General features: G+C 42.5%; 1 protein-coding gene across 9 annotated transcripts in view; it reads left to right on the forward strand.

Moving 5' to 3' along the window:
* The first annotated feature begins 18,589 nt into the window (after positions 1–18,589).
* Positions 18,590–23,263, forward strand: part of MTMR1 (myotubularin related protein 1) — an 85,944-nt gene continuing 81,270 nt past the window's right edge. For 8 of the 9 annotated variants that reach the window (XM_037059747.1, XM_037059755.1, XM_037059753.1 and 5 more), the window contains exon 1: positions 18,590–18,945. In XM_037059747.1, the coding sequence (XP_036915642.1) occupies positions 18,788–18,945 (158 nt within the window). In that variant the 5' untranslated portion in view covers positions 18,590–18,787. The remainder of the gene's footprint in view (positions 18,946–23,263) is intronic. The other variant, XM_037059754.1, reaches the window with a different exon arrangement.

Below are 23,263 nucleotides of genomic sequence, written 5' to 3' on the forward strand. Positions count from 1 at the left end.
TAAGGATAACAACAATTTTGAAACAAAATAACAACCAGAACTGAGAGAAAGTTGAACTGTATGGAAGTCCGACAACCAAGGAGTTAGAATAGACAAATTCATCCAGACCAGTAGGAGGGGCGGAGTCAGGTAGCCGGGCAGAGAGGGGTTGCAGCAAAAAAAAGTGGTGGCACCAGATGTGCAAGGCAGCAGCTGACAAACACCAGGCATACAAGATGGCAGCGGGTGGACCCAGCAAGGCAATGATTGTGAAGTGGGGCATGGCGCAGAAGCCGACTGGCTGACGAGGTGGTCCCACATTTGTGCACAGATAAGCCAGGTGAAACTGGGGAGCAAGACAAACCACACAACCCAGAGTCCCAGCTCTGTGAAATAAAGCCTGTGATAAAAACACCAATTAAAAACACCTGTGGGGAAGGTATTCTACCACAGAAGTTCACACCATAAACTGAGGAAGTCAGAAAAGATCAATTTAAAAAGCTGAGGCTAACAAGAAGAGTCTCACAAACAATGGGAAGACAAAGAAACAATCCCCAAATGAAAGAAAAGGAGGAAGCCTCGGAAATAATGTTAGATGAAATAGAGGCAAGTCAACTATCAGATATTGAATTCAAAGCACTGGTGATCAGGAAATTCAAAAGGCTCACAATGAGCTACCAGAAACTACAGGGGAGCTGCAATGACCTCACTGCAAACTATATCAACATGAAAAAGGAAATAGAAACTATCAGCAAAGGCCAAGAGGAAATAAAGAATACAATTTCTGAACTAAACAACACAGTAGAAGGTATGAAAACTAGGATCAATGAGGCAGAAGACCGCATAAGTGAGCTAGAGTACAAATTAGGGAAGAACTCCCAGAAAGAGCAAGAAAAGGAAAAGGAGCTCAGAAAGAATGAAGAGGGATTAAGAGAAATGTAAGACAATAAGAAACATAATAATACCCGAATAATAGGGATACCAGAAGGAGAAGAAGGAGATAAAGGGATAGAAAACTTATTTGAAAAAGTAATGATGGAAAACTTCCCTAATTTGATGAGAGAAAAAAATAACAAAAATCCAGGAAACACAAAGAGTTTCAATAAAGAGGACGCCAAAGAGGCCCACTTCAAGACACATCAACATTAAAATGGCAAAATTCCAAGATAAAGAGAGAATCTTAAAGGCAGCAAGGGAGAAACAGAAAGTAACATACAAGGAAGCCCCAATAAGGTTAGCTACCGACTTCATAATGGAAACACTCCAAGCAAGAACAGAAGGGCAAGAAATATTCCAAGTAATGAGAACCAGAGGCCTATAACCAAGGCTACTTTACCCAGCAAGGCTCTCAATCAAGATAGAAGGCCAAATAAAAAGCTTCCAAGACAAAAGAACTCTAAAAGAATATGCCTCCACCAAACCAGCTCTACAAGAAATACTAAGAGGACTGTTTTAAGGAAAGGAAGGAAAAGAGACAGACAGAGAGGAACACAGCTACAAAAATGGCAATGAATAAGTACCTATAATAATAACATTAAATGTAAATGGATTAAAGGCTCCAATCAAAAGACATAGAATAGCTGATTGGATAAGAAAGCAAGACCCACACATATGCTGCCTACAAGAGACCCACCTCAGGACAGAAGACCTACACAAACTAAAAGTGAAGGGCTGGAAACAAATTTTCCAAGCAAATGGACAAGAAAAAGCCGGGGTAGCAATTCTCATATCACACAAAACAGACGTCAAAAAAGGGGACATAAAGAGAGACCCAGAACATCACTTCATAATACTGAAGGGAAGAATCCACCAAGAAGACACAAACATTGTAAATATATATGCACCCAACATAACAGCATCCAAATATATAAAGAAAATTATTGAGGACTTCAAGAAAGATATTGACAGCAACACAATTATACTAGGGGATTTTAACACCCCACTGTGAAAAATGGACAAATCTTACAAACAAAATATCAACAGATATTGTGGCATTGAAAACGCCCGAGATGAAATTGACTTAACTGATACATATAGAGCCCTTCATCACAAAGAAGGTAAATACACATTCTTTTGAAATGCACATGGAACATTTTCAATGATAGACTACATGATAGGACACAAAACGAGCCTCAACAAATTCAAAAAAATTGAAATCATACCAAGTATTTTCTCCGAACACAAGGGACTGAAAATGGAAACCAACCCCAAAGGAAAAAAACTAAAACACCCAAAATCATGCAGACTGAATGGCATGCTAGTAAACAATGAATGGGTCAAGAATGAAATTAGGGAAGAAATCCAAAAGTTTCTGGAAACAAATAAAAATGAACTCACAACAACCCAAAACTTATGTGACACAACGAAGGCAGTCCTAAGAGGGAAGTTCATAGCAATATAGGCCTATCTAAAAAGGATAGAAACATTTCAAACAAACAACCTAACCCTACACCCACAAGAACTTGAGGAACAACAACAAAGACAGCCCAGAGCAAGTAGAAGGAAGGAAATAACCAAGATCAGAGCACAATTAAATGACATAGAGACTAAAAGCACAATTCTAAGGATCAATGAATCCAGGAGCTGGTTTTTTGAAAAGATAAACAAAAACGACAAGCCATTAAGTAAGCTCATTAAGAAAAGAAGAGAGAGGACCCAAATAAACACAATCAGAAATGAAAGAGGAGAAATTACAACTGACACCACAAAAATAGAAGGGACTGCAAGAAATTACTATGAAGAACTGTATGCCAAGATATTTGAAAACGTAGGTGAAATGGACAAATTTCTAGAAAAATATAATCTTCAAAAACTCAATGAAGAAGAAGCAGAAAGCCTGAACAGACCATGAACAGCAGATGAAATTGAAGCAGTAATCAAAAAACTCCTAACACAGAATAGCCCTGGACCAGATTGTTTCACAGGGGAATTCTACAAAGCATTTAAGGAAGAGCTAACTCCTATTCTTCACAGACTATTCCAAAAAATCCAAAATGATGGAAGACTCCCAAACTCTTTTTATGAAGCCAGCATCATCCTAATCCCAAAACCAGATAGAGACACAACAAAGAAAGAAAACTTCAGGCCAATATTGCTAATGAACATAGACACTAAAATCCTCAAAAAAAATATTGGTGAATCACATCCAACAACACATTAAAAAGATCATACACTGTGACCAAATGGGATTCATCCCAGGGATGCAAGGATGGTTCAATATTCGCAAATCAGTAAATGTAATAGATCACATAAACCAAAGCAAAGACAAAAATCACATGATCATATCAATAGATGCGGAAAAAGCTTTTGATAAGGTACAACACCCATTCATGATAAAAAAGACTCAGCAAAGTGGGAATAGAAGGAGCATTCCTCAATAAAATAAAGGCCATATATGAGAGACCTACAGCCAACATCATACTCAATGGGCAAAAACTAAAAGCTTTTCCACTAAGATCAGGAACAAGACAAGGTTATCCACTTTTACCACTATCTATTCAATATAGTATAGGAAGTTTTACCCACATTGATCAGACAAGAAAAGGAAATAAAAGGCATCCAAATCGGAAAGGAAGAAACAAAACTGTCATTGTTTACAGATGACATGATAGTATACATGGATAATCCTATAGACTCTACCAAAAAACTGCTCGAACTAATAAATGAATTTGGTAAAAACAGTGGGATACAAAGTCAATATCCAGAAATCAAAGGCATTTTTGTATACCAACAATGAAACAGTAGAAGCAGAAATCAAGAAAAAATCCCATTCAATATAGCAAAAATAAAATATCTGGGAATAAACATAATCAAGGAGGTTAAAGACCTGTATGCAGAAAACTACACAACACTGAAGAAAGAAATCAAGGAAGACACAAACAAATGGAAACATATACCGTGTTCATGGATTGGAAGAATTAACATCATCAAAATATCCATACTACCCAAAGCAATATACAGATTCAATGCAATACCTATTAAAGTACCAATGGCATATTTCACAGATATAGAACAAACACTTTAAAAATTTATATGGAACCATAAAAGACCCTGAATAGCAGCTGCAATGTTGAGAAAGAAGAACAAAGTAGGAGGGATCACAATACCTGATATCAAACTGTATTAGAAGGCCACTGTAATCAAAACAGCCTGGTACTGGTGTAAAAACAGGCACATAGACCAATGGAATAGAACAGAGAGCCCAGAAATAAACCCAACTCTCTACAGTCAATTAATATATGATAAAGGGGGCAATAACATAAAATGGAGTAAAGATATCCTTTTTAACAAATGGTGTTGGGAGAACTGGACAGCTACATGCAAAAACATGAAACTCGAGCACCAACTTACACCATACACCAAAATAAATTCAAGGTGGATAAAAGACTTAAATATAAGCTGTGACACAATTAAAGTCCTAGAGGAGAACATTGGCAGGAAAATCTCAGATATTTCACACAGCAACGTTTTTACTGATATGTCCCCTAGAGCAAGGGACATAAAGGAAAGAATAAACAAGTGGGATCTCATCAAAATAAAAAGCTTCTGCACGGCTAAAGAAAACATGAAAAAGTCATGAAAGACAAGGAACTACATCCAAGATGACTCTATCCAGCAAAGCTTTCATTTAGAATGGAAGGGCAGATAAAGCTCTTCTCAGATAAGGTCAAGTTGAATGAGTTCATCATCACTAAGCACTTATTATATGAAATGTTAAAGGGACTTATCTAAGAAAAAGAAGATAAAAAATATGAACAGTGAAAGGACAGCAAACTCACAGTTATTAACAACCACACCTAAAACAAAAGTAATCTAACTAAGCAGACAGCTAAAACAGGAACAGAACCATAGAAATGGCGATCCAATGGAGGGTTAGCAACAGGGGATTGGGAGGAGAAGAGAGGAGGAGCAGGTACAGAGAATAAGTAGCATAGATAGTAGGTAGAAAATAAGCAGGGGGAAGGCAAGAATAGTATGGGAAAGGTAGAAGCTAAAGAACTTATGACACGTGGACATGGACTAAAGTGGGGGAAGGTGAGTGGAAGGGGGTGTGCAGGGTGGAGGGGAATGAAGGGGAGAAAATGGGACAATTGTAATGGCATAATCAATAAAAAATATTTTTTTAAAAGTTATGTTTTCATGTGTTCCTCCATGGGTCCAATTTCTTTGGGACTCCCTGAGCTTCCTACATTTGCATGTCTGTTTCCTTCTCCAGATTGTGGGAGTTTTTCTTCATTATTTTCTCAAAGAAGTTTTCAATTTCTTGCATTTCCTCTTCTCCTTCTGGCACCCCTATGATTTAGATAATGGAATGTTTAAAGTTGTTCCAGAGGTTCCTAGGCCTCTCCTCATTTTTTTGAATTCTTGTTTCTTCATTCTCTTCTGGTTTGATTTTTATTTCCTCCTTCTGTTCCAAATCATTGATTTGAGTCTCAGTTTTTTCCCCTTCACTTTTGGTTTCCTGCATGTTTTTCTTTATTTCAGTTTGCATAGCCTGCACTTCTTCATTTATTTTGTAACCATACTCAGACATTTCTGTGAGCATCCTGATTACGAGTATTTAGAATTCTACATCTGATAGGTTGTCTATCTCCTTATTGCTTAGTTCTTTTTCTGGAGTTTTGATCAGTTCTTTCATCTGGGCCATATTCCTCTATCTCATCACACCTGTTACATCATAAGGGGTGGAGCCTTAGTTATTTGCTAGAGTGAGGCAACCGGCTTTGCTTTTTTGTGGTGATGCGTATACTGGCCTGCAGTGTTCACGTCATTATTGATGAAATGAGACATTCACACAGACTACCGAGTCTGGTGGAAGAAAAGGGACAGCATGGTTTTTCTCTCAAGGGGTGAAAAAGCCTTGGCCTCCATCATGACAGGCCTTTATTTCTATCTCTTAGCACATTACATGATGGTCCTCATTTACTATACACAGGTTGCTTTAGGTGGTTACCTTTTACATAAAACAAAGGAGCCAATTCCACTAATCACATCACAGAAGAGGGATATCAGCAAATGAAAAGGCAAAAGTGGTTGAACTAGTTACACTCTTCCTTGGAAAGTTTAGCATGGATTTTAGGAAGTTCTTTTGCAGTAAATATTTGCCACAAATCTGGGTGAGGGAATTTTTAGCAAAAATCAAGACTCAAAGTGGCCTAGGCACATTGCAGTCCTGATTACCCATGGGAGAACCTATCTGTGGGCATGGGTCCTGTGAATCTCCGAGTGGGAGCTGGGCCCACACCACACATTGTGGTCTCCTACATTGTGGCAGTGTATGAAGGGAGGGGTCAGGGAGTAAACAATACCGCTTGCTTGGCTTTTGCCTCACCTTCAGTCACTTTCCTGGCTTTCCCACAAGTGGATGATGCCTTTTCAGGTGCTGATTCCCAGGTGGGTGGGCTTGTTCTAGGATCCTGTGGGCCCCTCTAATCAACTCTTCTGTGAGACTGGGAGTTTCTAGATCCTGTGGGCCCCTCCAATCAACTCTTCTGTGAGACTGAGAGTTTCTCCTGCCAGTGCAACCCTCACAGATTTTTACAGTCAGAGGTTTTGAGGCTTAGTTTCTAGCACTGGAACCCTGGGTTCCACAGTCTGTCTTACTCCCCAGTTGTTCCTCCTGGTATATCCTCATGCAGATGGGGAATATCCCAGTCCAACAGCTGCTGTCTTGTAGCTCATCCTTGCTGCTCTGGCATCCCATCTCTGCCTTTCTTATCAGTCTGGATGAATGTTTAACTCCTTGGTTGTCAGACTCCCACACAGTTTGATTTTCTGGCACTTCTGTTTTTTTTTTTAATTGGTTGTTGTCCTCCTTTTAGTTGTGCAAGGAAGCAAAGCATATCTACCTATGCCTCCAACTTGGCCAGAAGTCTAATCATCTTTTCTTCATGGATGTTTGAGAGGGGGGGAAGTTGTGGTTTTTACTCATGCTTTGCAATAGAGACTGAATGTCTATTTCCAGAATGTCACACAAAGAAAAAGGAAGCTGAACAAAAGTATGGATCTTAGATTAGAAACATTTCCAAACTGATTATAGGTTCTTTTTTTTCTGAAGATTTAATTTATACATTTTTAGAGAGAGGGAAAGGGAAGGAAAAAGAGAGGGAGAAAAACATCAATGTGTGGTTGCCTCTCACATACCCCCAACACAAGCATGTGCCCTGACTGGGAATCGAACTCCCAACCCTTTGGTTTGCAGTCTGGTGCTCAATCCATTAAGCCACACCAGCCAAGGCTGAATACAGCTTATTGTAAGATGATTTGTATCTCTGCCACACCTGATTCACTGAAGGTTGAATAATGGAATGCTATAATACAGCCTATCTTTGTAAGGTCCTGTGTCCTAGAAGTGAGTTTGAGCAGTTTAGAGAATTATTACTGCCACGAGAAAAACAACTTAGTCTGTAGCTTTAAGTTTTACTTCTCTTATCCAATATCCAAAATCATTTTTAAGAAAAGAATTTCAAGAGAGTTACAAAAATTCAAACAAGATAAAAATAAACTAGTTAGTCAGGGAACCGGAATACAAAAGTAGGAACAATAGATAAGGTAGTTAGAATTCATGCTTCAAGATTCTATACAGTCACCAGAAGCCTGCCACATATTTCTTTCTGAAGTTTTCAGCAAAGCATAGATGACATGATTGTTTCATAATTTACAGTGTCCCTAAGATAAAAATTAAATAAAATGTTCCAAGAACAACTATTCCTGGTACTCAGTCTAGCATGGCTTTCTATCATTGTTCAGGAAATTGTGAAGCTTGAACCTAATCAAGGATATGATGTTCCATTTGTACCAGTTGAAAAAATATCATCTATGTGTGGCCACCAAGCCTAGTACAATATTTGGCACATATTAGGCATTCGAAATGTTTAAGCAAATGAATGAATCAATTTGTACCTATTGCGATTAGAAATAATGCCAGAGTGATAAGGTTCTTATAGAATAATAATATAATGGCATTGGCAAGAAATTCAGAGATCTTGGCAATTTTTATTATTTAAATTTTTTTTCAATTACAGCTGACATTTGATATCATATTAGTTTCAAGTGCATGACATAGTGGTTAGACATTTATATAATTTATTAAGTAATCAAAGAGATCTTGGAATTTGAATTTATTTTTTCAGTTTTACCCCCAAGATCATTCCAGCTCTAAAATGCAGTGTTCATCCCACTAACACATTAACATCTGTCTTACTTAGGTTAGGATTTTCAGAAGTAAACACAGGGAAGTGTGGGCACCTGGTGTACAATGTATAAGCTTTCAGGAGAAGGAGGCAGAAAGCTGGAGACAGCAGAAGAAGAGGCTGACCAAGGAATGGTGGCAGCTGGACTCACGCTTTAGCCTAATCCTATGAGGAGCTCTGGAGTGAAAATTGTGCCTCATCAATTGTTTCATTTTGAGACAAGGGGAAAGACTTCTGTCCCCCTGTGCTAGTCATCAGCTGTGAGCTGCCCCAGGGTAAGGGTGGGAGGCAATGTGAGTAGGCATCTAGGAAAGATGGCTCCCATACCTGAGGGCAATCCTCCACAGAAGGGGTTGGCTGGGAGTCCTTAGCATCCAACACTCCCAGCAGCTGGCAGATGGGAACAAAGCTGCCATAGTGGATCCATTCAGAGCCCCAACATCATCAACATCAACATTACAACTACTTCATCTATGCAGGCAAGAGAGAGACAGGTTTTTATAGTTGCCATTACATAATAGCCTATATATGCATAATGCTTACACATACTAGGCACTGTTCCAAGTTTATATATATAATGATTGCCCAACAAGCCTATGATTAGCTTTATCATCATCATTCCCTTTTGCAGAGGAGGAAAATGAGCACAGAAAATTCACCTCTGACAGTTACCCAGGTGCTGGGTAATGGAGCCAGTTTCAACTCAAACCACAGTGGCTGGAAGTCTGTGTTCTGGTGTGCACTGCTTTGCTGCCTTGTCAAAGAACCCAGAATCCTGTCAAAGCAAAGCATTTTAGAATATTTTTCTTATATCTAGATAAACCACATCTCGGCTCCTCACTGTTTACTCTCTATAAATTTCAGCCCCTAATTACAAGTCAATTATTAATGCTATTTCAGACACGGAAAGAGTAATGGATAATCCCTATAAAATACCTGATATTTTAACTTATATTTGAACAAGGACACCTTTAGCATTCAAAAATCCGTAACACTGAAAGCAGATTGTGAAAACTCTCCACTGAAGGCCTTGCTAAAGCAGTCAATCTTTGCCCCTCAGCTTTGCTGCTTCCCAGCTCAGCTTGGGGCTAGAAAGCATCTCTGCCTGAGGCCTAACTGCACTGGCACCTGGCTGCCATAAGTGGTCAATAAACTGGATGTGTTTTTCTCCCACTTGGTTGAGCCACATGGGATAATGTTCAGAATGAAAAGAATTCCCCCAGAGTCTGCAAAGTGAACAGGTCAGTGGAACACTTAAACATTTGCACTGAAAGCTGGAAGCTGATATATACAAAGTTCTTGCTTGGCAACCATGTTACTCTCCAGGTGGAACCGTTTGAAGGTGGAGGAATCCGGTGGGCTTTGTTTTTGTTTTCATTTTATTGGTCCATGCAATTTAAAACTCTGGAAATAACTGGTTTGAACTCACTGTCTCTCTTTTTTCTACTTTGTGATGGTTAATTACATGTATCAACTTGACTGAGCCACAAGATGTCTAGATATCTTATTAACATTATTTCTGGATGTGTCTGTGTGAGTATTTGGAAGAAATTAGCATTTGAATCAAGGGATCAGTATACTGAGTAAAGCAGATGGCCCTCCCCAATGTGGTGCCTTATCCAATTCATTGAGGACCTGAATAGAACAAAAAGGTGGAGGAAGGTGGAGTTCTCTTTCTGGCTGACTGTAGAGCAGATATACCAATCTTTTGCCCCTGGTGCTCGGCATTCTCAGGCCTTTAGGCACAGACTAGGATCTACCTTCAAAATACAGCAATGAACACTTCCGGCCAAGATAGAGGCATAGGTAGACACACTGTGCCTCCTTGAACAACCAAAATAAGGACAACAACAATTCAGAAACAAAGTAACAACGAAAACTGAAAGAAAATTGAACTGTATGGAAGTCCGACAACCAAGGAGTTAAAAGAGACACATTCATCCGGACCGGTAGGTGGGGCGGAGTCAGGCAGCTGAGCAGAGAGGGGTCACAACAAAGGAAGGGGTGACACCGGGTGCACTAGGCAACCCGGGCGCACAAGCTGGTACTGGGCAGACCCTGGGCACTCAGGCGGTGGCTGGCAGACCCCAGGAGTGGGGTGGCAATGGGCAGACCCAGCGAGGTGGCGATTGAGAAGCGGGGCACTGTGTGCAAGGTGGCTGGCTGACTGGGCAGCTGTCCCACATTTGCGTGCAGATAACTGGGGAGTGAGACAGATCACACAACCCAGGGTCCTAGCACTGGGAAATAAAGCCTCAAAACACCAATTGAAAACACTTGTGGGGGTTGAGGCGCAGGGAGAGACTCCCACCCTCACAGGAAAATCTGTTGGAGAAACCCACAGGGTCCTAGAATGCTCACAAGCCCACCCACATGGGAATCAGGACCAGAAAGGCCCAGTTTGCTTGGCGGAAGTGGCGGAAGGGACTAAGGTGCAACAGAGAGCAGAGCAGAGCGCCATTTTTTTCCCTCTCGGACCCCCACCCCCATATACAGGGTCACTACCCAACAACTTGTGTTGCCCCACCCTGGTGAACACCTAAGGCTCCACCCCTCATACGTAATAGGTGCGAACAGACCAAAACATTTTGGCTCAAGCAGAAAAACAGCTCAAAGTCCCAGAGCCAATACTTCTAAGTGACAAAGAGATAGCCAACCTATCAGATGCACAGTTCAAAACACTGGTGATCAGGATGATCACAGAACTGGTTGATTTTACTCACAAATTAGATGAACAAATGAAAGCTAAACTAAGTGAAATGAGGCAAAATTCACGGGAACCAGTAGTGATGGGAAGGAAACTGGGACTCAAATCAAGGGAGTGGACCAGAAGGAAGGAAGAAACATCCAATTAGAAAAGAATGAAGAAACAAGAATGCAAAAGAAATGAGGAGAGGCTTAGGAACCTCCAGGACATCTTTAAACATTCCAACATCCGAATTATACGGGTACCAGAAGGGGAAGAGGAAGAGCAACAAGTGGAAAACTTACTTGAACAAATAATAAAGAACTTCCCCAATCTGGCAAAGGAAATAGACTTCCAGGAAGACCAGGAAGCTCAGAGAGTCCCAAAGAAGTTGGGCCCAAAGAGGAACACACCAAGGCACATCATCATTACATTAGCCAAGATTAAAATGAAGGAGAGAATCCTAGAAGCAGCAAGAGATAAGGGGATAGTCACCTACAAAGGAGTACCGTACCCATTAGACTGTCAGCTGATTTCTCAAAAGAGACCTTACAGGCAAGAAGGGGCTGGAGGAAGTATTCCAAGTCATGAAAGGGAAGGACCTACATCCAAGATTGCTCTATCCAACAAAGCTTTCATTTAGAATGGAAAGATAGATAAAGTGCTTCTCAAATCAGGTCAAGTTGAAAGAGTTCATCATCACCAAGCCCTTATTATATGAAATGTTAAAGGGACTTATCTATGAAAAAGAAGATAAAAAACATGTATACTAAAATGACAGCAAACTCATAATTACTAACAACCATACCTAAAATAAAAACAAACTAAGGAAACAACTAGAACAGGAACAGAAGCACAGAAATGGAGATCACATGAAGGGTTAGCAACAGGGGAGTGGGAGGAGGAGAGGGGGTAAAGGTACAGAGAATAAGTAGCATAGATGGCAGGCAGAAAAGAGACAGGGGGAGGGCAAAAATAGTATGGGAAATGTAAAAGCTAAATAACTTAAGACACATGGACATGAACTAAAGAGGGGGAATGTGGGAGGGAGAGGGTGTGCAGGGTGGAGGGGAATAAAGGGGGGAAATGGGATGACTATAATAACATAATCAATAAAATATATTAAAAAATAAAGCACTAAGTAAAAAAAATACAGCAATGGCTTTTTTGAGTCTCCAGTTTGCAGACAGTATATCACAGAACTGCTTGCCCTCCATAATCAAGTGATCCAATTTCCTATAACAATCTTATAACAGTCATGCTCTACATAATGACATTTCACTTTATGATGTACTGCATATATGGAGGTGGCCTCATATAATAAAGCTGAAAAATTTCTATCATTTAGTGACATTGTAGCCATTTTAACACCACAGTACAACACATTCCTCACGTGTCTGTGGTGATGCTGGTGTAAACAAACCTACTGTGCTGCCACTGATGTAAAAGTATAGCAGATACAATTATGTACAATACGTAATGCTTCACAACGATAACAAATGAGTGTTACTGGTTTATGCATATACCGTGCTATACTTTTTATTGTCATTTTATAGTGTGTTCTTTCTAGTTATAAGAAAAAGTTTGATGTGAAACTGTACACCATGTTATGCCAGCAGCAGCCTAATACATCTTGTTTATTGCCTCTCTTGATTACATAATTTTCTCTTGTGCTTGACTCAATCTCATGCTGTTATATACAGTAACATGCTGTACAGATCTGTACCTAGGAGCAGTATGCTAGACAATAAAGCCTAGATGATTATTAGTAGGTTATATCATCTAGGTTTGTGTAAGTGCACTCTATGATGTTTGTACAACAAAATCACCTAGCTATGCACATCTCAGAACATATACCCATCACTGAGTGACCCACGACTATATATAAATAGAGAGATAGATAAAGAGATAGAAATAGAGAAAGAGATAAATATAGAGTGATAGATTCTGTTTCTCTGGAGAAGCCTTACTAATAGACCCCCCTAGTCATTTCATAACTATCACCTCCAGCTCTAATTGTCCCCTGAAAATGTTCTTATCAAAGTCCATACAACCTCCACATTGCTGATTCCAAGGACCACTTCCTTGCTCCTACCTACCACATGTCTCAGCACCACTTGTCACTGAACTGTTCCTTCCTTTTTAAAAATACATTTTATTGATTATGCTATTACAATTGTCCCAATATTCCCCCCCTTTGCCCCCACACCCAGTACCTCCATCCCCTCCAGCAATCCTCCCCCTTAGTTCACGTCCATGGGTCATGCATATAAGGTGTTTGGCTACTCCATTTCCTATATTATTCTTAGCATACCCCTGTCTGTTTTGTACCTACCAATTTGTACTTCTTAATCCCTACACCTTTCCCCCCATTCTCCTCTTCCCCTTCTCAGCTGATAACCCTCCAAATGATCTCCATATCTATGATTCTGTTCTTGTTCTGCTTGTTTGTGTAGTTTGTTCTTTAGATTCAGTTGTTGATAGTTACGCATTTGTTGCCATTTTAATGTTCATGGTTTTGATCTTCTTTTTCTTAAATAAGTCCCTTTAACATCTTGTGTGATAATGGCTTGGTGATGATGAATTCCTTTAGTTTTACCTTGTCTCGGAAGCACTTTATCTGCTTTCAATTCTAAATTGGAGCTTTGCTGGATAGTGTAATCTAGGCTATAGGTCCTTGGTTTTCATCACTTTGAATACTTTCACCAGTCCTTTCTAGCCTACAAAGTTTCTTTTGAGAAATCAGCTGAGAGTCTTATAGGAACTCCTTTGTAGGTAACTCTCTGCTTTTAAGATTCTCTCTTTATCTTTAAGTTTTGACATTTTAACTATGTGTCTTGGTGTGGTCCTCTTCAGATCCATCTTTTTTGAGACTGTGATTTCTGGACTGGTATGTCTATTTCCTTCATCAAATTAGAAAAGCTTTCTTTCATTATTTTTTCAAGCAAGTTTTCAATTTCTTGCTCTTCATGTTCTTCTGGCACCCCTATGATTCAGATATTTGTACATTTGGTGATATCCCAGAAGGGTCCTTATTCTATTCTTATTTTTTGAATTCTTTTTTCCTCTAGCTGTTCTGCTTCCATGTTTTTTCTTCCTTATGCTCCAAATCATTGATTTGAATCTCAGCTTCATACCCTCCATTGTTGGTTTCCTGTAGATTTTTCTTTATTTCACTTAATGCAAGCCTCATTTATTCCTGGGTCTATTTTATACTGTTGTAGTACCCAGTGATTTCTTTGAGCATCCTGGTAAATAGCATTTGGAATAGTGCATCTGATGGGTTGCTTATTTCCATTTCATTTAGTTTTTTTTCTGGAGTTTTGTTCCGTTCTTTCATTTGGACCATATTTGTTTGTTTGCTCAATTTGCCAACCTTTCTGTGTTTGTTTCTGTGTATTTGGTAGACCTGCTTTGAATCCCTGTTTTAATAGTGTGGCCTATTATAGAAAAGGCACCTGTAAATTGTACAGGGCCTTAGGTTGTTGCAAGAGTGGGGCAACCCATTTCACTGATTTGTGTCTCTGTGTGAAGGAGGGCTCAGAACGGGGACAATGACACTGCTTCTGGAGATTTCCCGGGAGGAAGCTGTTTTGTGGCACGTGCTTGCTTGCCAGTAACTTCTTTTTCTGTCTTTCTCCCCATATGCCCCTTGTGCCCTTACAGCTGTTACCCTGGTGCTGAATCCCAGAGGGAGTATGTCTGTGTAAGTCCTAAGTCTGTTTTGGGCCCTTTAATAGAAGTCTCTTGAGAATCCCACAGTTTCTTCTGCCACCCGAACCCCCACTGGTTTTTTCAGCCAGAAGTTATGGGGACTTACCTTCCTGGTGTTGGAATCCTGGGCTGTGTGGTCTGGTGTGGGGCTGGGATCCCTGGCTCCTAAGGTAGCCCTCCCAATTTTTATCCACCACACATGAATGTGAGACCCATTCTGCCACCTCTCCATACCTCTATAAGCCTCTCCGACCCTCTCCACACCTCCACATCTATGTCCCTCCTACCTCTATGGAATAATGTGTGTTCTTTATGCCCTTGGTTGTTGGACTTCCATACAGCTCAATTTTATGATGAATCTGAGTGTTATTTGTTTTTGTAGGGTAGATGTAATTTTTGCTGTAGTTGTGGGCATAGGCAAAACCTGTTCACTTATGCCTCCATCTTGGCCAGAAGTCTGTTCCTTCCCTTTTAAAACTCTCTACTCTGTTGGCCCTCAGGTCCCCTCTACCCTGACTCTTTTTCTTGTCTCTGGCAATGCCTCAGGCTCCTCCAAGCCTTTTCTCTTTTCACCTGCCTCTTAAGTATTGGTGTCACCAGTATGGGCCTGACTACTTACTCCTCACCTTGCCTCCTACCACACAGGTAAACATGTCTACTTAAGTGATACCTGGGAAGGCAGGGATGGTCAACCCAACAACTCTGAATAGGCCCTGATGTGGGTCTCGCAGGGAAGAGTGGGTTGGGTCACTTGTGTTGAGAGTCAATTCTCCATGTCTATCTCAGGTTTCTGCATGTTCCAGGATCTCTGAGTGAATGAATGTATGACCAAGTTAAGAACACTGGTATAAGGAGACATTCCCAGCTGGTCGAGATTATAGAAGTCTCTCTCCCAGGAGCTAATTTAAAGTAATAAAAGGGACGAGATTTACTTGCATTCCAAGGAAATTGCTCTCTTTGGAAGGGAGAATGGGCAGCTCATTAGCAGTACTATAGAAGATCAAAGTTCCCAAGTTTGGAAATCCTCTCTTGTGATGTACCCCACTGCATGTGCAAATATCATCTAGCTCCCTACTAGTCAAACGAGAGTTCACAGGGCCAGATCGCATTCAAGAAGCAGAACAGACACCACCTCTTGATGTAGGTATGCAAGGCCACATTGTGAAAGAGTATGTCATACTGTGGAGATTGGTTGAAGTAATAGATCCAAGATATTGCACTGGCTGCTTGCTTTTGCTGTGAATAATTAACTGCCTTTGTTTCTGACCCAGAGAAACTCTGTCAGTGTCAGAGTATAGTGGCAGGTTAGGTTTTTAAGTTTGTTAGTATGGGAAAATCTTAGACCCTCCAGAGTTACAGACCAAATAAGAGGGAACACCTGCCTTAAAGGGTGGGATGGTTTGAGCACGGATTCCCAGCTGAGTGGGGGGGGGGGCAAAAAGGAGGAGGTTACTTTTCTGTGTTAGATACCAAGAGCAGTCTGTGGGTGCTCTGTTGCTGAACCCAAACAAACAAAAAACAAAAAAACACCCTAAAACCTAGTAGCTCAATACAATAATGTATTACTTCCCAAAAATCTGGAATAAGTTTCCAACTTCACATAGTGTTTGCTAGGCCTCTGGAATGGCTGAAAGGCCTGAAATGGCTTGACTTACATGGCTGGTTGTTAGTCCTAGCTGCTAGTTGAGAAACTCAGCTGGGATGGTGGCCAGGAGCCTTGGTTCTCATCCACATGGGCCTCTCCATGTGACTTGTTTATCCTCCTCACAGTGTTGCAAGAAATATTGTATTCCTAGAAGCCAAGGTGGAAGTTGCAGATACATTAAGGCCTAGCCTAGGAAGTTACCTAGCATCCCTTCTGCCACATTCAAAAGAGGTTATAGGGCCAGTACACATTTAGAGGAAGGGACATAGACTGTGACTTTTTATGTGGGAGTTCAAGATCACATTACAAAAGAGTATGTGGGATGAGGGTATTACTGAAATTGTCTTTGGAGGTACCGTATATCACAGAAGGAACATATAGTTGTATATCTCCAAATGAAGTAAGCCCTGCCAACATCATAATCCGGAACAAAGTTCAAACTTCTTAGTCTGGCATTCTTGGCCAAGCTAGCCTTTAGTTGACCTTCTCATTTGTCTTGTCTGACTCCATACTCCAGCAACAATATGTTTCTTGGAGTTTTCTTACACATTATAAGCTGTTTAACTGACTCCACACTATAGTCCATAACTGTTTTTTCTGCCTGAAACAATTTGACTTTTTCATCTGATCAAAGACTTACTCATCCTTTAAGAGTTGGTTTTGTGTTACCTTTTCTAAGAAGTCTTCTTAACCCCCTTTCTCTCAATGATTGGGCTGGGTGTTTTCACAGCCTGTGTGCTCGACTCCATCACAGCACTACCAACCTGTATTGTTATTGTTAATTTGTCTGTCTCCTTCACTTGACTGTGAACTTCTTAGACAGGGATACGTCAGATTGTCTTTGTTTAAGTCCTAAATTTGCTTAACTGAATTGAAAGTATTATATTGTCATAGTGAATTCCTCTTTGGCCTAATCCTCCTTAAATAATAGGGTGCTTCAAATATGCTTAAAATTTACCACTTTCTTTCTGACAAATTTCAAGGCAGCTAGGATGCTTATAGCTCCTTGTAACTAAGTACTTGACTAAAAATGGGTGTCTTGGTATACTCAAGCTGCCATAATAAAATACAACAGACTGGGTGGAAGTCCAATATCAAGGTTCTGGGCAGGTTTGGTTCCTGGTAAGAGCCCTCTTCCTGGCTTGCAAACAGCTGCCTTCTCACTGTGTCCTTACAGAGAAGTCTTTCCTCCATGCCTGCTCATGGACAGAAATGAAACCAATCTCTCTGGTGTCTCTTCTCAATAAGACACTAATCCCATCAGACCAAGGGCCCATCCCAATGATCTAAACACCACCCAAAGTCCTTATATCCAAATATCATCAATTGAGGGTTATAGCTTCAACATATGAATTTAAGGAGGGGAGACACAAACATTCAGTCTATAATAGTGAGTTAAATATTTGACTTAATAATTTTAGAAAACCAGACCCTGCAGAAGGTAGGTTTCCAGTGTGTCTAGGGATCTTCTTCCCCTCCTTTCCCTCAGTGCTCCTTATCCTGTTGCCTTTTCACTCCAGGCTCACCTCCTCTTGTGTGTAAGATGGCTGCTGGGATTCCAGGCATCACATCCTCAAGGTTCAGTATGAAGTTTTTAAGCTGGTAGGGCAGCATGGGTCTGGGATAGGAAATGGGAATTTTATGTCTCCAGGTCTGCCTTTTATAAGGGTCATAAGTCTGCTGTTTACACCCAGGGCAATCATAGGAGAAGGGGCATAGTCACGGTTTCTAAGAAAATCAGGGGTGAGGAGGCAGGGAATGAACTCTAGAAGTGAGCAGGGAAATTAAGTCTAGTCCAGCATTAGATATTGGCTTGATTTTCATAGCATTGATTTAACGAACAGAAGTTAAGTGTTAGTCTTAATATAAACCAAGGGTGGAAGTTCCTGGGGCGGCATCAGAACACTTGGTTGCTCCACAGATGGCAGGAGGTGGGTTTTATGGGAGAGGAGTAACGGGTGGGGAAGAATTGCTAAAATGTATGGCATTTCTACTGCCTGGACATGTCAAGACCAGGACCGCCCATGGGCCTGGGCTTTCCCACTCCAAAACTATTCTGTTAAAATCGAGGGAAAACAAATCATTTTTAATTCTTGAAATTCCCTGAACTTTTTAAAAAACCTATATCTCCATAGTCAATCCGTTAGTTTCCTAAGTAAAGCACGTCTGCATCATCCATTTGTAGATTTCGACTCCAAATGGCTCTGGCGTTGTCCAAGTTTCTGAAGCTAGAGGGCCTCTGCACCCACTTCTGGTTTTGGGGACGGGCCCAGGTGGGCTTGGGCAGGTTGGCAGGGCTGGCGCAGGGCCCAGGAGCAACTATACACCGAGCCCTAGACGCCGGTGCAAGCACCTCGCTTCGAAACCCGTCACTCCCACCTCCCCCAACCCGTGCGCGCGCACGCGCGCGGCCTTGTGGGTAAGCGGTGCTGCCAGGTGACAGCTAATGGCGGCGACCGCCTAAGCCGGTTGGCGGTAGATCGGGCCGCAGGAGGTACGCGGCGGGACCTTCCGGGCGCCAATCTGTTCCCTACTGCGGCTTCCTCGCGGTGGCACTGGTCTCGCCACACCATGGACCGCCCGGCGGCAACGGCGGCAGCGGGCAGCGAGGGAGCTGGGGGACCCGGCCCAGGCCCGGGCCCGGGGCCGGCGGGGGCCTGGAGGCCTCCTCGGGTCCCGGGGGTCCCGGCCGCTGGCTCCCGGCAGCCCAGCGTGGAGACTCTGGACAGGTAAGCGGAGCTCGGCCCGCCGAGGCTTCCCGCGACCTGACTCCCGAGGGCCCTTCGCGAGCTTCAGCCGCTCCCTCTCCGCGCGCCAGTCAGAGACCCGTGTATGTCGACCCCTTCCTTGGCCCCCTACTGGGTCCCCCACATCTCGAGGGCCCGAACCCCCTCCCCAACGTCCTGGGCCCCTCACCTGGCTCATTTCCGCCTTTCGCTCTGAAGCTCCCCACACCCCTGAGCGGCTTTGCAGATGTCAAACCATTTCCAGTTCCATCTCCTGCTGCGTTTGGGCTGACATTGCTCTAGCCACAAATCACTGGGGAAGACATTTCACCCCGGCTCTCTTCCTGTAGCGTGACCTTGCCCCCAGCGGTTTAAAGACCAACATATCTCAACAGCGCTATGCTTGGGGTCTCAACAGCGATGTTGGGGTTGGAAGTGGGGACTGGGGGCGGAACCTGGCAGGTGTCGAGGCTGGTTCATATAAAGGAAAAGATACTCTGATTTGAAAAACTGGGATGAAAAAATGGCCATAGTGCTCCTGATACAGAACACAATCGTTTACTTTCAGTTCTCCACGCATGAAAGGTACGGGTTTGTTGTTTTCATGAACACATGAGCCTCCTGCTTCTTACACAGTTTCAGAACAAAGATCCATCCCTTAGAAGCATAAACTGACCTTGTCCAGATGGGAGGGCCGCCCTAGTGCCCCCAGTACAAGGAAAGGGTTATTCCACTTCCAGAATATCCAGTATTACCACCTCTTGGCCATTTCACTGACAAGAGAGTGCAGTTAGGCAAGAGAGACAACTCCATCAGGTTCAGACGTTCATTCTTGCCTGGCTTAGTCACACTACCAAACAGAACTTTTGGGACCTTCCAAAGGCATTGGAACAACAAGAAACACTTCTTTTGTTTCTACCCCAGTGTAGTTACCATGCATTTTAATACATTCATCACCCAAGTTATCAGCTTCATTGATTTTTAATCACAGCTAAGACAGAACTTTAGAATGGCCAGAATTGCACTCATGGATACTCTGTAATGTCTGAGGGCTTGGAGAGTCAGAGAATATTTGCTCTCTTACAGTCGAGTGGAGAAGACAAACCAGCAGTTTAAACTGAATGTGATAAATGTTAGAGTAGGGTGAACATGGAAGCACTCTGGATGGGTTATGTGTGGGAATCATTGAGAAGCTTTTTAAAAAGAACTGTGCATGGCCAGATGCCACTTCTGAGGCTTCTGATTCAGGAATTTGGTGAGAGGCCCAGGAATTAGTAGTTTGGAAAAAGCTTGCGGCCTCAGTTGTGATCCACTACATTGTGGGTATATGGAGGTGGGATACTTGATTTATTTGTTAGTGGTCAGGGAATTGATGAGTATGGGCAGTGAGAGCCTTCTGAGGAAGCTGACATTTGAACTGAATGGTGAATAATGAGAAATTAGTCAGAGGACAGGGTGGGGGAGGGTTTGGGGGTCATTGGAGTGGAATGTGCAGTCACACAGGTGGTGCTGGATGTGGGGAACTGGTAAAGGAAAAGACTTGAGGAATGGCAGGGGTCAGATCTTAAAGGGGCATGTGTGCTTTCCTAAGGAATTATGACTTTATCCTGTGGCACAATGCTTCTGGGGGCATAGTTCTGTATAACCTGCCACAGAATCACCTCCAGTACTGGAATCAAATTTAGCTTCTTAGGTCCCCCATAAATCTAGTCCATCTGCTTCTAAGGTGGAGCCTGGAATTTTGCATTTTAAACAACCATCTGTGCTACATGAGGTGGACTGTGTGACCTCATTTGCCTAAAATGATACTGGTTTTCCAGTTCGGCCAGTGTAATTATTTTTTAAAAGATTTTATCTACTTTTAGAGAGAGGGCAAGGGAAGGAGAGAAAGAGAGGGAGAGAAACATCAGTGTGTGGTTGCCTCTTGCACAACTACTACTGGGGACCTGTTCCATAACCCAATCATGTGCCCTGACTGGGAATTGAACCTTTGGTTTGCAGGCCATGCTCAGTCCATTAAGCTCCATCACCCAGGGCTGGGATAATTATTGATAGTGTTCTCCTTCAACTAACTCACAATAATGCCTTGGTTTGGATGAGAAATTATATGATCACCCTAGTTGTAGGGACCACAGAAGGATTTGCATCAGGTGAGCTACATTTGAGAACTGACATTTGAGAACGATTGCTCCATAATAATGTGTTGAATGGACTAGAATTGGAAAATCTTATGTAGCAGATTATGGAAATGCTAATCACTCACTGTCAGGCTCTGTGTGGCACTGAAGGTATAGCAGGAAATGGCCACAAAGCCTTGCCCTCGAGGGGCATATGTTCGGTGGGAGAAAGACAAAAAAAAACCCCCTCAAAACAAATGAAATGTGTTTTCTATCAGTTGGTGATAAGTGCTAGAGGGGAAAAGTAAGTCGGGAAAGGTATGGGAAGTGTTGGGATATGAGCTTGGAGAGTGGTTGGAATTTTATGTAGGGCGGTTGCAGAAAGCCTAGCTGTAAAAGTGACATTTGAGTAATGTCCCTAAAGAAGTGAGGAATTCAGTCCTACAGGTGTCTGGAATGATTGCATTATAGGCAAAACCCTGTGCACCCTGGGGTGGGAGTTTGAGTGAAGTGTTCAAGGGTCAGCAAGGAGACCAGTGTCACTAGTGGGCAGGGGGGTAGGGAGAGAGCAATAGGGGACGAGGGTCAGGAGGGTCACAGGGGCAGATGGTGAAGAGTCATGGGGAGCCTTTGGAGGTCTTGGAGCAGAGGAATGACGTAACCTGATGTACATTTCAGTAAGATCTCCATGGCCATTCTGTGGACAAACAGTCTGAAAGGGGAAGGGGTTGAAGCAGAGAGACTAGCAGGCAGGAGGCTAATGCAGTCTTGCAAGTGAGAGGATAATGGTTTAACGCGTAGCTGTGGGGTGGAGGAAGGAGAAGTGGTCAGATTTGGGATATAGTTTGAAGAAAACATTTAGGGTAGAGCCAATAGGGTTTGCTGAAGACTGGTTGTTGGGTAAGATAGAAGAATCCAAGACAATCCCAAGATTTCTGGCTTGTAGGAAGTAGTATTGTTGAGATGGAGAAGGCTCTAAGTGAAGCAGTTTTAGGAGACTGGCAGCCTCTCAGCTGTGGATATATCAGTTGTGAGACACCAGTTGTATGTTCTAGAGGCAGTTGGTGTATATGAACCTGGAGTTCAGAGGTGGTATCTGGGCTGCAAACCTCAATTTAAGAATTATCCATGTAGAGATGAGGCTTAAATTCATGAGGCAGGAGAACACAGATGAATGATGGGTGTCCAAAAAGGAAACTGCAATAGGAATTGAGCAATGTGAATTCTCATGATATCAGATGTGAGAGTGAAATGTGGGGTGGGCTCCAGTGTAAATCTCAGTTTTCAGGCCCGGGAGAGGGTGCTGGGTAACTAGTTGTGCTTTTCCCTGATTTAGAAAATGTGGGGCAGATGCTGGTTCTGAATTGGTCGAGTTGGCAGGGTCTCTGGGACCAACCAGTGGAGGTGTCTCCTAGGATTATGGGAATCCTAATCTAGAGGGAGAGTCCAGATTGGAGAAACAAAGCTGGGAGGCCCCCAAGTGGTTGTTGATACCTGGCATGTGGAGGGAAATTTTACAGACTACAGAGAAGACACGGGGGACAGGAGACATGGCTTCCCTTCTCCGATCTATCATTCACAGTTCTGATGCATACTCTTAAGAGTGACTGTGAGAGGGGAACCTGGCTATCCAACTGGGATTCGGTCCCACCCTGTGGACTGTGGGGCCCTCCCCTCTCTTCTGAATACTGTATTTCTCTTAATGATGTCAAAGCTGTGGTCCTGCAAGAGGATGTGGCTTGCTCAAGATCACAGAAACTAACGGGTGTCAGAAACAGGACTCGATCCAGACCTCCTGACTACCTGCCTACTAAACCATGCTGTGCATAACTTTGTTGGCTAAGACACTTTTGGTTGCAGGTAATAAAACACAAAGCATTCTAGCTTAAGCCAAAAAGGAACAGTCTTGGTGCACATGGCCATCACAACATTTGGAGCCAGAATTGCAAACAGTGTTGTCAGGGAACACCCCATCTTTTTTTTGTCTTACTCTTTATCTTTGTGGGTTTCTCAAGGTGGATGTGGTGAGGAGTGGCCTTAAAGGGGCTAGGGTGGATCCACACTACCAAGGGTCTAAAAGAAAAGCTTTTGATTGGCCCAGCCTGGGTCACTTCCCTACAAGTGGGGTCAGGAGGAGCAAGGGGTCAGGTAATCCCCTTCCCCCTCTCCCACAGAGATTTATGAAGTGGGGGGGGGGGGGGGTT

The sequence above is a fragment of the Sturnira hondurensis genome, unplaced genomic scaffold, assembly GCF_014824575.4.
Source record: "Sturnira hondurensis isolate 20B ecotype Veracruz unplaced genomic scaffold, ASM1482457v3 Scaffold0011291, whole genome shotgun sequence".
Classification (NCBI taxonomy): Eukaryota; Metazoa; Chordata; class Mammalia; order Chiroptera; family Phyllostomidae; genus Sturnira; species Sturnira hondurensis.